At 40.1% G+C, this 16300-nt stretch overlaps 1 protein-coding gene across 50 annotated transcripts in view; it reads right to left on the bottom strand.

The window, feature by feature from the left end:
• The window catches only part of Nrcam (neuronal cell adhesion molecule), a 276086-nt gene that overhangs the window by 62641 nt on the left and 197145 nt on the right, over positions 1-16300 (bottom strand). For 23 of the 50 annotated variants that reach the window (XR_005876354.1, XM_040743170.1, XM_040743158.1 and 20 more), the window contains 5 exons: positions 11949-12153; positions 9402-9431; positions 6920-7025; positions 4627-4823; positions 3846-3968 (listed from right to left, as the gene is read on the bottom strand). Coding sequence is in view for 49 of the 50 variants with exons in the window: in XM_040743170.1 (XP_040599104.1) it covers positions 3846-3968; positions 4627-4823; positions 6920-7025; positions 9402-9431; positions 11949-12039 (547 nt within the window). In the remaining variant the exon portion in view is untranslated. Of the gene's footprint in view, positions 1-3845; positions 3969-4626; positions 4824-6919; positions 7026-9401; positions 9432-11948; positions 12154-13991; positions 14132-16300 lie in introns of those variants that run through there. The other 27 variants (XM_040743194.1, XM_040743188.1, XM_040743180.1 and 24 more) reach the window with 5 other exon arrangements.

Below are 16300 nucleotides of genomic sequence, written 5' to 3' on the forward strand. Positions count from 1 at the left end.
AATAGAAATAGCACTAGAGCCATGAAGTGAAATATTTCATTAAGAAAGTAGAAATGGAAAAACATACTCTGTAAGCAGGTCTGCATATTTCCTGGTATCTAATTGCACACACCTTAGAAAACACATCAGAAAAGTTTGTAAGGAGATTAACATGAGTTGCATGCCATCATAAATTAAGCTCTGAGCAAGCAGACAAGCACAACAGTCCTCCAGCCCGGTGTGAGTCTACAGTCTAATTGATGAACCAAGGAGCAACCATCTGGTTAAACATAGCAGACAATGGCAATGATGCTATGATGTGTCACTGGGAACCAGGCCTGGCTTCCCTCACCTTGTGGACAGCTTAACTTGTGACACAGTCCGTCTTTTACTCATTAAATGTATGAATAATGGCTATCTCCTTGTTCTAAAATCTAAGCTCCAAGAAGGAGGACACATTTGGTTTAATGCTGAAGCTACCGACAAGTGAGCAGCCTTTGGTAAGGGATGATATTCAGCTCCTCTTTGGAAGGGCTGAATATCAGCCATCAGCACACTGACATTCCGGTTTCCAGAAAGATCATCCTCCAGCTAGACCAGGTGAGGAGCTAGGCTCAGGCACAGTGAGAGGATTTTCTACATGGCTGAGCGACCAGAAGAGACAGGAGCCACTGATCTGTGTATGACATTATATTTAACCATTAAAAGGCATCCTGGCTCAGTTCCCAGAGCCTCAACTATGGTTTCTTCTGCTCCTAGGTGAGAGAGACTTGGATACGTCACATATCCCTGCAACATCAGGTTAGGGGTTTATGTGCTGATGGGATGTCTTCATCCTGAGGCAAGGTTATGTGCCCTTACTGCAGCAGGTACCTGACCTAATATTTCACAAAATCCAAATTATTGATAAAACCCAGCAGTAACTTTGGCAGCTGGAGCCCTGTGAATTCTGTTATTCAAGTTTCTGTCAAGTTGGAGGCTTATAAAGTTACAGTCTTAAAACATTAATCCTCTTGGATAGGAATGGCTTTAAAATATTGAGGAAAAGAATGTACATTGAAAGCGCATGCCTGAAACCCAAGCTGTTTGGAAGGCTGAAGGGGAAGAAGTACAAGATGCGGCAAGTCTGTACTGCATAACAAGTTCAACATCAGCTGGGCTACACAGTGAGACCCTGTCTCAGAAAACATACGTTTACTTAACGAATCCAAGGCTCCAAAGATATGGACTTATTGCCTTTTGTTTCTCCTGACTCCCATGATGAATGGATGCTGCTAGCTCTAATGTAAAGAAGCAGGCATCAACAGGGGTTGATGACTTTGAGTCTCTCTGTATTACACTTGGAGGAAAGATATGCAGATAGGAATATTTTTATGATGCATAAACCAAGAGTGCTATGGAGATTCAGCCTTTCCTCATAATTCAAATGCAAGGTGGGTGGTTTGCTGCCATTTTGAAATGTAAGACATCATACATATTGCCAGTTGTGACATGCGGGAAGCATTAGCTATGTACTCTGATTATCTGGAGAGTTTCCATGTGACATATTTCTTTATTAAGCAAACAAGAAATCATTTCTGAATAAGAACGACTAATACATCTAATTTTGATAGTGACATTTGAAGAATGTTATTCTCAAAACCATAAATCACTCCTTCATATTAGATTTGTTGTGCATACCCTCAAAATCCATAACAGCTGCCACATAAATAAAGAGAGCATATATTTGTACATTTATTTGTTTATACATTTGTTTTCCACTTCTTCTGACACTTTCTTTGAGTGGTTCCATGAGTCAACAATGAAAATTAGGTGTTAGAGCCCAGTTTTCTCTTCAGTGAAGTTTGCAGCCTGTGATTGAATGCAGGGGGAGTCACGTCTCTGAGAATAGGGTATTTCGTGCAAATCTTTTGCGTGCATTCCCACCATTCCATCTATAGGCAGGTCTCTTGCAAAGTCGCAGTGCTATTCTTGCTGCCATATCTAACAGTCATGTCCCAGGCCTCATGTTATCTATTAGATTTGCTCAACAATCGATAGGATTGCATAATCTGTGTTCTCCACCTGGTGGGTGGAGCACAACTCTATCTCTGTATGGACTCTGTTGACTTCAGTCACTGCTGCTTCTGGCGTGCTTTTTTGTGTTCCTGCACGACTCTTGGTCTCAGTGCCCAGGCTCTGTTCTCTACCTCCAGGACCCACTCTCTGAACTGTCTCAGACAGCCTGTGGATGTTTTCCTATGGCTTTATGCACTAAGAATTCATACCATGCTGACTGCAGCACAGCTTTTTGTCTGCCTCACACCTCTGACCTTTGCTGAACATCTTGATACGAGGATGTCTGGGTCCTCTTACATCTTGAATTCTGGTTCCTTCGTTTCTAAACCAAGCTGTGTGCCACCTCTAAGATAGCATGATAACATAATGGCTATTTTGGGCATGGGGGTGGCTAGAACAATAAATATTTGACTATGTCAGAAGTAGACAAATTCGAAATTTTCTAGCAACTAGATCCGTTTCTCCCTGTTTTGGTTTCCCTACTAAGAAAACAGAGAGGATGGCAGGATATGCTTCAGATGGTTATGGGAAACTACTGGGAGAATCGGTGTGATATTATCAGTAAAGGACTGATACCCAGAAAAGGCTCAACAAATATTAGCTTTTGTTGGTGACTTAAAAAACCGAAGATGGGCCGGGCGGTGGTGGCGCACGCCTTTAATCCCAGCACTTGGGAGGCAGAGGCAGGTGGATCTCTGTGAGTTCGAGGCCGGGCTGGACCGACAGCCTCCAAAACAATACAGAGAAACCCTGTCTCGTAAAACCAAAAAAAAAAAAAAAAACCGAAGATGGGATATAATAAAAGTAACCTGATTTCTTTCCTCCACTGCTAGCCTTTGAGGTTTCAGGAAAGGATGCTCCTAACTTTCAGTCAGTTTCCTATCTCTGATTTTTCTCCTCACGTCCCATCTCTCCGTCTGTAGAGGCTCTACCCACATTACATCCAGAGTCTGACCCACTCTACTGCCACCTCCCAAATTCAAGCCACCAGTAACCATGATCCGGCTTACAGCAATGCCACCAGCAGCCATGGTCCGGCTTACAGCAATGCACACCTAAGTGGTCTCCACCCCACCCCTCTTTTTCAAGTGCTGAGGATTGAACCTAGGGCCTTATAGATTCTAGACAAGTGACCTGCCACTCAGCTACACGCTGAGCCACATCCTGGCTCGTCCCCACTTCTCTTTAGTCCTCCATGTTCTCCACACATGAGTGGAAATTATCCTTTTACGAATAGCTTTGTTTCAGGTAAAGAGCCCTTTCCATTGAGTCCCTGTGGTTCTCTGACACTGCTCTCAGCCTCGTTCCCCTTGGTTGCTTTTTCTGGTTTTGTTTTTATTTTTTGTTTTGTTTTGTTTTGTCACCCTAGGGATGCTTCTCCTTAGGGCTTGCATAGTGCTCCCTTTCCACACAGATATGCAGGCCGCTCGTCTGCCCTCTCACCCCAGTCCATTAGCATCGGGCTCATGTTTCTGCTTTATTTCCTTCCATAAAGACTATCGCTAACTGATACAGATTTTTAAAATGCATTTACCGTCTGCCTCCTTTTCCTTCTCAGCTTATTTCTGTTGTCTAGAAAGCAAACCCAGTCATCGCTGGGCTTGTATTTTCTATTGCTGTTGATCTACAGTGATGCATGGCACAGTTAATGAATAGAGCGGCATGGTACTTAGTTCATTAAGCAGCTGTTTTTCTGAGCATCTATGGACCATTTTATAAGCACGTTAGGATTCATAAGAGAAGGTGAATTGTTAAGACAACAAATAACTATGAGATGATTGAAGAAAACTCTTAGTATTAAGACTTACAATTATCCATCCAAAATATTATGGCTGGCGGTAATCCAACTGGAGGTCTACAGGGAAGTACCAATGACTGACCATTTCGAAGTGTTATTGGTTCGAGTCTTTCTTTGGTCCACAAGGGAGACCCTGTGAAGGAAAAAACAAAAACCTTCTGAGTTATATCCTCATGCAAAACTAAAAAGAAGACAACAATATATAGAAAGGCATCCAAAGTTTTTGGAAAATGGGAACCTAGAATTTATATACATTAAACAATGAGAAAACTACTTTTAAATAAGGCATTATATTTATTATTATTATATATGATATATTAATATGCAACAATTATAATTATACTATTGGTAGTGTGACTCAAGCCACTAATCCATTTACACTAATACACCAATAAGACATCTATTTTGACTCAAGCAAGTTCTCCACAGAGAATGTGAAAAACTTAAATGTCAGCATATTTGCTAAATAAATAACTATATACACATTTGTATTTCATACAGTATTACATATGTATACTCACTTATAAGATTTGTAATAGAATATATATCAAATATTAATGTCAAAAAGGTTGCAAAATGGCATTTCAGACTAAGCTGGCTTTATATACATATACACAAGGGAAGACAAATACAGGCTGGAAGTTATTTTCATGAATGGAAAGACTCATGATCAATTTAAACTTCTTTATGTATAATTTTAGACACGTAAGTTTGAATGTTTTCTAAGTAAGCACAACAAGAAGCAGTCTCTATTCTTCAAAGGTCGCATTTGGTTGAGAAGTCTCCCTTACTGGATGGGCGGACAACAATGTTGTTAGAGATGGCAGCCCCACGCTCGTTTCTTGCTGTGCACTGATAAATGCCCTCATAGGTCTCGGCTTTCCCATCGCTCATGATGTTGATGACGAGTGTTCCAGAGCCGGGCTTCATGGTGACCAGAGGGTCTTTGTCTATGTCAAAATGAGTTCCATTACGAGTCCAGGAAAAGCTGCCCAACACATCAAGGGTTAAACTTATCAATGGTCTAGAAAATATAGGATTATGTACCCCTTTAAAAAAACATTAGGTTTTAATAGGGTTCCAGAAACAGTTGTTGGATTTCAATACTTAGTAAAAGGCCCCTTGCTTAGAATACTGTGCCAAATCATGACTCAGAAAAAAAGTGCTGTTTTTACCCCTTACATTTTGAGGCATATACCTCAGCTAAAATCAGCTCAAATATAATACAGATTGCTTGCCATTTTTATTTTATTTATTTATTTATTTTTATTTTTTATTTATTTTGGTTTTTCAAGACAGGGTTTTTCTGTGGCTTTGGAGGCTGTAGACAAGGCTGGTCTCAAACTCACAGAAATCCGCCTGCCTCTGCCTCCAGAGTGCTGGGATTTAAGGGGTGGACCACCAATGGCCAGCTCACCATTTTTTTAAAGAAAATATGAAACAAGTCTTCAAGGCATAGTCTCTGAACATTTTCAATGCAAGCCCCATTGCTCATACACAGTTAAGCTGTCTATAAAAAGTGCTCTAGGCTGAAATGTGACAAGAAAGGCCCCTACGAGAATTATTATATTATCTTTGAGTGGGAAATGGATCAGATTTGTTTCAAGTTATCAAAGTACAAACCAGAGGATGGGAGCAGAGCTAAGACTTTGGGTGTTTTAAATACTAGTTATTAAAATTGGCAATTCTATATAAGGTGAACTTTTAGAACTTTTAATTCTAGAAATAATTATATAAATGTGAGAAGATATGCCAAATTGTCAACAAAGATTCATTTTCCTCAGCTTAGTTATATAAAAGATGCCGTCTTCTAAATATCACAGTGCTCATGTGATTAACTTCCTGACTAGGCACACCTTGGTGATGGTGAGACAATGGTGACATGCGTGTCAAACATTGCTGTGTTTTCCAACTTGGGTTTCTTGTCTTACTACGCATGCTTACCAAAGCTAGGAAGGGTGGTAGTGGTGGTGCTGGCTACAGGCATGTCATAGACAGAGGACAAAGACACAGGTAAACATCCCACGGTACACAGGATGCCTTTATTCTCACAGCAGAAAATCATCACTGCTAACTAGTGACAAAAAGTTCTGACATACTTGCATGGCCTTGACTAAGAATGAAGCTAAAGTGCACATTGAGGCATGTTTGAAAAATGGTTTTGGCAATATGGCAGAGCTACTGTTTTGGAATAAAGCTTTGATGGAAGTATTAACACTCATAGGTATCTAGAACCAGGTAGTATATTTCCTCAGTTTCTAGTTTAATAAAACTTATATAAATGGGCAAATAAAATATCTAAAACCTTCATCCTTTTATTATTTATAAATTCTTATGCCTAGTTACAATTTAACAGTCATGAGATTTAATAGGTACAGTATTTTAAAATCTTGTTTTTTAACAATCAAGCTGTATAGAATCTCTATACTACTGGATGAGTTGTTGTGATACTCTCTAGATGGCTTTGGATGATAGTCCAGCAAGTGACTCTCAGTATCTCATCTTTATCATGTTTTGTTTAGACCTGATTATGATGAGCTCATGCTGAGATCTACATAGAGAACACTGATAAGGGTAGCGAATGGTGTAAGACTATTACATGGCCAGTGCAGAAGTAAGAGAGTTTGTAGCAGCCATCCATTCAAATTATCCTTTGTCTTTTCAATCTATGAGAAAGTAAGCTCAGCTAAAGGGGTTGTCCCTTGTCATAAACCACTGGTATCAGAACCAAGATTAGCAGGTCTTCCTCTAGCTCCTCACAAATTATGAGCATTTTACAGAAAAGCATGAATAGGAAAATGCAAAATTCTGGGCTTTAGTAAACAAGCTTTAATTAATCTGAGAGACAAGACAATGGCCCTCTAACTGATACTTTAGAGATGCACAGGACCTAGAAGACACATTAAACACCTTTAAAGGGCTAAAACGAGCCAGGGGGCTGCTTAGATAAACAAGAGCATGCTGTCAGTCATCGTGAGAAATATCCAACTGAAAACACAATTGCTCCACACGATCTTCTGTGTTCTATTAAAATCCCAGACATTTCTATATGCATACAGATTGCCTGCTAGTTTAAATGCTTACCTTGGAGGGGGTTTTCCTTTAGCCTCACATTGGATTACAATATTCTCCCGAGGGTCAATAATGTAGTCCTTTGGTGACTGCTGTGTGATAGTTGGAGGTTGCACCACTTAATTGTAAAAGGGAGAATAATGTAAAGAAATAAAAGATGTACTATCACTAATAGCAATCACTTTTTCTATATTAAAATCACTTGCCTAAGACTAAATATGCCACAAATATTCTTAGTAACTTCTGTTGTAGCAGTAAATCCTCATTAGGTTTTCAACCAAAACTCACCTAAAGTTGGGAAGTCAGGACACAACTTGCCTTTGGCAATATCACACACACACATCTGCAAAGTCCATTTTCTCACACCAAAAGTCTGGGAAAATGATTACTAATGCAAATCTAATGTTCAAACATTGTTTTTCTGATGTAACAATGAGAAATTCATGGTTCTTTCGTTTCAAGTGGTATCTTCAATATAAGTTATGAGGTAGATTTGACTCTTCCTTATGATAGAATGCACAGCTCATGAGTATGCTAATTATGTAAATTAATATCCCAGGGAAAATACTTTTGACATGCTCATATCTAAAAAATTGTTAAGTTAGAGCATTGACAGGAGTTAGATGAATTAGAAATGCAGAGAAAACATTCTTAGTTGGGCTATAATTGGGATTGAAATTCTCCTTTTTAGGGGATAGTGTTTCTATTGTGCTTTTCAAATTATTGCCTAGTCCTTTACTGTGAAACTGGAACGGTTTACTGTTGTGACCCAGGGCAATTCAATCTGAAGAAAGCCAGTCTAGAGACTTGATCATTCTCCAAGTAGTTCTAAGAGCACTATAGGGTCTTTCCTCTCAGGAGATCAGGATTCTAGATACCATAGATTTTAACCTCTATTTGTTATTTAGAAAGACAAATGGCTTGACCAGGAAGGCATTAAGCAGAGACTAATTTTCACCTCATTTCTGTTTGGTCCTTGCTAAGCACAGCTTCAAGGGACTTTATTCAGACTGGTAGTTTGCCACATGATCAATGTGCCCTTGCTCTTCCAGGGACCATCAGAAGAGCGTTTCCATTTCCACAACTAGGGTTGAGGTAGAATGGTTACCTGTAGTAGGTAGAGGCCAAGGATGTCTCTATATATTTCACAATAGGTAGGGCAGACAAATACTTACCTGGCTCCCAATGTTAGGACCCATAAACCTGGCATGCACTACAAAATGAGTGGCATCTTTGGGACAATGCAATGAAGCAGTCCAGCTCCAGCCCGCTTTCCCCAGCATCAGGCACTTTGGACCTCCCTGCCTTTATGTTGTTAACTTCCAAAGCTAGTCAGCAGTTCTGTCTTGATGGTTAGTGGCTCTCTGTTTTTCATTAGTTGGATACTTGAGGTTCAACTCCTATAGGCCCTCAGAAGGGAAGGGAATTTTACAAGTGGACTTGGACTCCAACTGTAACTGGGAAGATGACTAACACACTTTGTGTAATATTTTTAGTAGATGCTACACGGCCACTGTTCAGTTGTTCTTCAGGATTCTGATTTGGACCAGCTTCATTTTGGAGTGATTAGCCTCAGATTCTGGGAGTACAGCCTTTAGGATAATAACAAAAATCTCAAGGTGAACAAAATGGTGAACAAAGACATTCATTGAAGGGATTCTAGTCATTCAGTCCAGGTCTTCTTGGGGAGAATGGAATGGGGTAAGAGTGCCAGACATGCAAATTTGCTTTCAAATGCAGGGCTTTCCCTCCTGTGCTTGCAGCTGCCCCAGGAGTTCGCCATCTGGAGGTATCTCTTTGAACAGTGCTTAGGTCATATGGCAATTAACAAATGCTTTGTAGTAATAAGTGACTTACCAAGATTCCTCTGTTTAATTCGTCATCAAAGGAAAATGTCTGAAGATGGACCATCTTTTCACTGGATGATAAATGCTATCCAGCTGTTAGGAAATTTCCATATAGGAAGCCTCCCAGGGACAATGTAACTGAAATAATTCTGCCTTCTGTATATTTCAATACAATCTGCTAATGTGCAGAGCTTCTCTCTTATAACACCTACTTATAACACTGTTCTACCCAGTTCTGAAGCCTATAGCCATGGAAGAGGGACTTGAGTGAGCTTCTGCATACATCCAACTTCCAAAACTCTGCAAAAGACGTGTGTCTGTTCCAGTTGATGACATTTGAAAAAAAAATCATGTTCCCCACAAAGTTTTGAATTTTCTCATTGAGTTACATCAGATGTGAATACAGTTTGTATATTAGTAGAATAGCAGGTTGGTGAAAGTAATATCAGAGTCTCCATTATTCATGCAGGTTATATATTCCATTTGTACTTTAGCACTCATGTGAGGTGTTCGGGTATAGTAAGCAACATGCTTAAAAAGACACTAATCACAAAGCATGGTGTTTGCTTGATTCACACTATTAGTTCAAGAGACAAGGACACAGTCACATCGTCACACTGCCTAGTAATTTGCAGAAATACACTTACAGTCATCAAGAAGCTTTGCTTTTCCCCCATCAGAATCAGCAGGTGAGTGGGCAAAGAAGATTAAAGAAAATCAGATGTTAGTAATGACAATGTTAGCACCCTAAAGGGAAAAAAAGGGCATCTTGTCTACTTGGATTGACCTAGAATAAAAACCACACTGTAAAAGTTGAAGTTGTGACTTTGCAAGAGAAAGAAAGTGGCACTCAGGTCTGTCTGCCCCTGCAGCAGCTTCTCACAGCACCCGGAAGAACAAAGGCTATGCTGTAGGAAAAAATAGTGGGGGCTTTTCCAGGACCAGGGATATCTAACTCCATCCTATACACATTGTGCTGCACGGATAATTATGGTCAATTTTAAAAAATAGGTGAAATCTACAATTAATTTGAGTTGTCACTTTCTGTCTAGTGTCTGGTCTTATAATCCCAGACACCACAATGCACGCGATAATGATACCTAACAATGGGATATTGCTACAACTCTGCATCCAAGTCAAATCCAACACTGACTTCAGATTTGTGCATTTCTATGGTTGCTCTCCAAGATGGTTTTATGCCATTAGCATATTTCTGCTTCGGAATTCTCAGTTGCCCAGATTGAGTTTATAGAATCATTATGTGTGCTGAAGAAAGGGTGGGTGAAATTGGGAAGTGTTTACATGCATTTCCAATCATTCTGCCTTGCTGCCTGTCACTACCACTTGCAAAGGTTAATGCAGGAGAGCCTAGGCGACTGGTGACTTTATTTTCATCATGGTTGTGCCTCTTCTCCATTAGCTGCCATAATTGAGTTAGCCCTAGGTGCCTGTTTCCCCTGATAGTTAGATTGAGCAGTCAGATTAAGGAGGAATATATTTAACACAAGAGAGAACAAAGGCATTTCCCTCGCTGCTTTCTCTCCTTCCCAGTGCATCTATTAGAGCAAATGCATAGTTAAATAATCCTGCTCCAATAAACTCAGGCGAATGCATATTTCAATTAAATATATATCTACATATTTTAAATTAAGGTCATTGGATGAGTAACTAAACAGAAATGCTGCATTTTGTTGGGCTTTAGTGTAGAGATGCATGGCCCAGGCAGTGTGCAGGAAACACATCTCGTCTTTGCACAGGCAGTTGCAACTTCTGTGATGGAAAAGGACACCCCAGCAATTGCATAGCTCCAGGACACAGCTATCTTTCTTGCACCTTAGAAACCTTGGCAAACAGATGTTCTACTCAGGAAGCTAATGGCTTTAAAGAGGTCATGTAGATTGGGGATAAAGGGTAAATCAATTGTGAAGTACAGCAATTGTTCAGATTTGGAATTCTGCTTCACGCTGCAGACACATAAGCAGCTGGAACCCAGTGTTGTCTTTATTGTCTACAACCAAACCACTCGGGCCAGGCAGACTGTGGCGTACATTTTACTTTGGGGAAAATAAGGGAGAAAAATGCTGTAGGCCCTGCTTGCTGCCTCCTTTGAGTGATTTTCCAAGTCTTGCTTTCTTTTAACAGTTTTACACCTTGATCTTTGATCAGATAGTTTAAGCCGAAAAAAAACCTTTCAAAAGCCTTGTACATGACATACTAGCTGTTGTAATGCAGGCACACCTGGCTCTGTCCCTTGAACTTGGCACAGTGCCTCTGCACACCCTGGCTCTGTACAAAGGCGCGAAGGTCTCTTTAGGAGAACTCTTCCACTTTCTTTCTCTTCTTCCGTCATCTCTAGGAGGAGACATGTCTTCTCTCTCTCTCTCTCTCTCTCTCTCTCTCTCTCTCTCTCTCTCTCTCTCTCTCGTGTGTGTGTGTGTGTGTGTGTGTCTTTGTCTTTATCTCTTCTCTCTTTCCCTTATTTTCTTACCTCCCCCCCAATAAACCTTCAATATAAGTCACATCTACAGGTCTCCGTTTCCCATCCACCCCTAGCCCCCAACCGGTCCCTCACCTGCTGCTGACCCAGACTTCTGCCTTGGGACCAGGCAAGGTTCCCATGCTCCATATTCACTGCTCTGCTGTTTTATAACACTAGTCTTATAATTAGATTTACACTGAAGATGCAAACAAGAAAGTGAAATGAGGCTATCTGTCCGAATCAGAAGAAACAACAACAAAGGAAGTATGGGTGATTTGGGGATACAACGGGTCAGAAGTTGGCGAGACCATCCTTAGGTTGTTTTTTAGAGATGCCTCAGCAATGGAGGAAGAAAGTGACACAATGAGGACCGTAACGAGGGGTCTGCATCATCCTTGTAAGGTGGTTCACGTGTGGACTGCCCACAGGGAGGATCAGGGCAGTGGCACCAGCCCCTTCTCAGACCACTCCTCTCACTGTATACAAAAGACACCTGAGACAAGGAAAGATAATGAAAAAGAGAGGACAGCATGGCCAGCCATTTCCATGGCCTTTTCTACGGTGTCTTCATAAACACCAGGTGCTGAAGGTAAAAGCCAAATTCGTTTTGATTAGCTTTTCAGTGTCACACAGACACTTTCCTCATCAACACAGTTCAGGGTAATGGTAAACACTGGGAGGGTTTGCCTCCAGGCCTAAGAGATTTAATACTCACGATCAAGAGGTACATCCAGGGCACTAACGATCTGACACAGGAAGAGAATCAGGGGCACTCTGCCTGCAGAGAAGGGCTTCTTTTTCGGCATTATTTGAAGCTGCTCCAACAGCTCTACTGCTGCTGAGACCCACACACGGAATTTCCTTTTCTTCTTTCACAGATGATTTTCTTGCAATGTTCAAACAGCTTTTCATGCAGGGAACTGAAAAGGGGGGGATAAGAATGATAATTTTAATATATCAAAAGTCAGAAATAAAGAGTGAAAATATGCAACTCAAAAAAATCAGCTCTCTGTTATATGTGAATTCTAAAAGGGAATTAGGTTTTAAATACTTAACTCGGAGGCTGGAAAAAATCATTTATTCATAAATCTAATATCAGTTCAGAAATATGTGTGGCTATGTCAAGCAAAATCCTCACCCTTCCCCATTATTATGATTTTTCCATTTTTAAATATTTGTGCTTAAGCTCTCTGAAGGCAACCATGTCTATCTTTTTTTATTATTTTAATTTTAAATAGCTTGCTTCAAGGCCATCCCTACCTACATAGTGAATCCAAGTTCATCTTGGATTTACTTTGTCTCAAAACAAACAAATGAAACCATAAACAAACAGGCTAAGTGGGCTGTGTTCCCCTCATCTCACTGTCCTGTCACCTGTATGGAAAAGCACCACACTGAAAACCTGGGCCCAGCCATAGAAAAAGCTGTCTGTCCACCTAGAAAGATGTGGAATGTGTCTTCTCAGGAAGAAAAGGCACCTGTGAGCAATGGATCTTGGGTAGTCAAAAGGGAACAATACTATAACAACCTAAGGTAGCTTCTGCAGGCTTCATTAGTGAATTATATGTGCAGCTTTTACTATTTAAGTAGTCATGTATTTTTATTAGATCCATCTTTTCTACTAGACTGTGTTTCTGTAGGATAGAGACTTAATCTCTACCACTCCCCAACTGCATCCCAGGAGCCTGCTTGGAGCATGGAAGGAAGCAAATAAATGTTTGTAGTAACAACATGAAGGGATGAAAGCAAAAAGGACCAAAAGGAGCCCTGAGATTACTCAATTGGTTGTATTCAAGTAGATTGGCCATGGTATAACCTGAGCTATGTTTTTCTTATGATGTGCAGTTTGCAGGCCAGAATCTAATCATCATAGATAAATCAGTTGTAATATCAGCTCCCCACAGAGGGTAAAGCACAGAGATATGAAAAAAATGAAACAATATGGATAAAGTGTGTTTGACCAGCAACCAAATTCTGATTTAAATTTAGTTTAGATGGACTTCTTACAGAAAAGATACAAAGAAACTAGCTAACCTTAGGCATTCTGCTTACATAAATACATTTTGTGACTCCATCATTCATACTATAAAAAAGTTTGTCTTTTATTCCATTGTAAACATTTGCCTCTAGGTAGCATTAAGAAGCAGGAAATGGAGCTTGTTCAAGAATTTCTGACCCAGATTCAAAGCAATCCACCTTTCTGCGTGCCCACAGCATATCACCACCACACAATCACATGTTTTAGACTGCCTCAGCTCTGTCTGTTTTAGTGCTAACTCTAATTCAACAAAAGTTTCAAGGAAAATAAAAAGAAAGGGCACAAAGGACATTAAAGCAAGTAGATCTTACACACAGCATATGCTGAGGTAAAACATCAAAGTTAAACTCTAGAACACACTACTTGCCTGCCTGATTTATGAAGCATGTAAATTAAATGTATTAGATCTAAGCACTCAGCCCTATAAATAGATACTAGAAAACCCAAATACTTCCCCAAATCTGAATTATATGTACTGTAATGCCTGTAGGATCTTAAGTAGCTATACATAGTTTCTAAGTTCCTCACTTGTTATGTATTTTGCCTGATGTCGTAAATGTTCATTCTCCTCTGAAAGAGAAAACATTCATTTAAGATAAAACATCACTAAACTACCTTTATCCTTTCAAAGTTCACATGAAATTAATAAATTACATATAAAATTGCAGTGCACATGATAAAGAAAAACACAAGCTTTACAAAAGCTGAAAGAATACTTACTGAAAGAATCACAAGCAATAAAATCTTCACGCTGTTGGGAGATTAGGAAATATAATATGGAAAAATACAGTCTCTCCTCAGAGGTTGGAAGTTCACTGCACCATTAGCCACAAGATCATCTCCAGTGCATATTCTTTTAGGGCAGGACAAAGCAATGGTTCAGCCCATCGCTGACTCCTACCCAAGAAAAATCACCCACTCCGCCTTCAAAGGTGGCATGCCAAGCACTCAAGGACAGCGTTAAGTCTCCAGCACTCAATCAAACTAAAATCAAATACAGCAAAGAAAACTGAGTTTTTGCTCAAGGAAAAGAATGCTGCACAAAGAAAAACTCCTGCTTTGCACCCTTAGTATTCCTGTCAACACCCCACCAGGAACTACCTGCCCCATATGTCACCCTGGGAGGTGACAGCTATTCAACAGTAAGAATCACAGGGCAAAACTAAATTCTTCGTGCAATTAGATCAAAAGGAATAAAGTGTCAATGTGAAATAAGGAGTGTGCCAGCTTGAATTTTTCAAAAAGTGTTTATTATTAAACAATGTAAAATATTGAAAAAGATTATTGTCAACTCCGATAAGTTACCTAGATAGTTAAAATCATCTGTGCCGTCACAATGATCAACAAAAAGATAAGCAGTGAAGTCCTTTAGTATATATTTCTGTAATTCCATTAAAAGCATATTTTCATATTATGTATAGAATCTGTGGACTGGAAAACGAAACAACAAAAGCATCTTCAGTATTTCTTTCTCCACTCTAGAAGAAATGTAATTCAAGGTTCATTTGTTTTTTGCCTCAAATTCATATTAAATCATAGAGTATGATTTACTATATAGTTTAAAAGAATAATCTAAAGTTTTGACCAAAAAGAAAATTCATGCAACCCCAAGAAAAGTAGCTGTCCTGTGACTTACGTAAGGAGTCTCTGTTTTTAGAAGGAAAATAAAAGCTTGTTTTTCTCTCAAATGAGAACTGCAGCTATTTTAAGTTTTAAAAGTCAGCTCTCCAGCAGGACAGGAAGCCTGAGCATCATTTGCCATTTTCTTGTGTGCTGTTTGTGCTTTTCTGTATCCAGCATGCGGGCGGAGTCAGTGCTGACTGCACAAGGCTCATCTGCACTCTCCAAGCCAGCGAACGAAATAGTGACATACCCGGACTCCAGTGACACGCTAATCACTGCCGCTGATAGCATGTCACTAGCTGGTCTTTCTTATTGTGCTACCGCTGGATGTGCCATTATCCTGACTGTTTTCCCAGTGGCCAACCCAAAGGTGATCGCTCTTCATGTTGTAAATATTTTTACTGTAAGGCATAAGCACATGAAGGCCACCCCTAGTTATTCCTGTGCTTTTCGGTCACAGACTTGTTATCTGAGGCCACGGAAAGAAGATGACATAAATCCTCCGCAAAGCCACAGTTATGTCAGTACAGCCACAGATCATGCCAAGCTAAAGAAAAGCCTACCGGAGGTATGGACGGCAGAGACTTTAATGATCTCTACAAACGGCAAAGCAAGCTGTGTGAGTCTTTAAAGGGCATGTCTCTCATTTTCCCTCAGTCAAGGGAATCTTACAGTAGGATTTCTATAAAGGATCAAAGTGAAATTACTAAGATGAATCAGTATCTCAGGAAAGATAAATAATAACAAGTGTCTTAGTTAGGATCTCTATTGCGGTGACAAAACACCATGACCGAAAGTCAAGTTGAGGAGGAAAGGGTTTATTTGGCTTATACTTCCACAGCACGGTTCATCATTGAAAGACGTCAGGACAGGAACTCAAACAGAGAAGGACCCAGGAGGCAGGAGCTGATGCTGAGACCATGGAGGGGTGCTACATACTAGCTTGCTTCCCATGGCTGGCTCAGCATGCTTTCTTATAGAATCCAGGACCACCAGCCCAGGGATGACACCACCCATAATGAGCTCTCCTTCATCAATAACTAACTAAGGAAAGATCTTACAGCTGGGTCTTATGGAGGCACTTTCTCAATTAAGATTCTGTCCATTCAGATAAGTCTAGTTTGGGTGTCGGTTGACATAAGACTAGCCAGCATAATAGGTGATAGTGTATCCCTAGTAAAAGCTCTAAACCTTTATTCCTCCGAGCACTGTAAGCGAGCATCTTACTTGATACATTTTAAAACAACAGAAAAGCAACGTAAATATACCCATTTAACAGATGAGGGAAGAAAAATCCCAATCACGATGGCTACTGTTGTAGTTTGCTGTCTGTTGCAGCTTACAGGTAAAACCCTCTGGCCAAAATCACCTTACAAACAGAAAGGATTTGTTTGGCTTATACTTCC

The sequence above is a fragment of the Mesocricetus auratus genome, unplaced genomic scaffold (assembly GCF_017639785.1).
Source record: "Mesocricetus auratus isolate SY011 unplaced genomic scaffold, BCM_Maur_2.0 Super-Scaffold_15014, whole genome shotgun sequence".
NCBI lineage: Eukaryota > Metazoa > Chordata > Mammalia > Rodentia > Cricetidae > Mesocricetus > Mesocricetus auratus.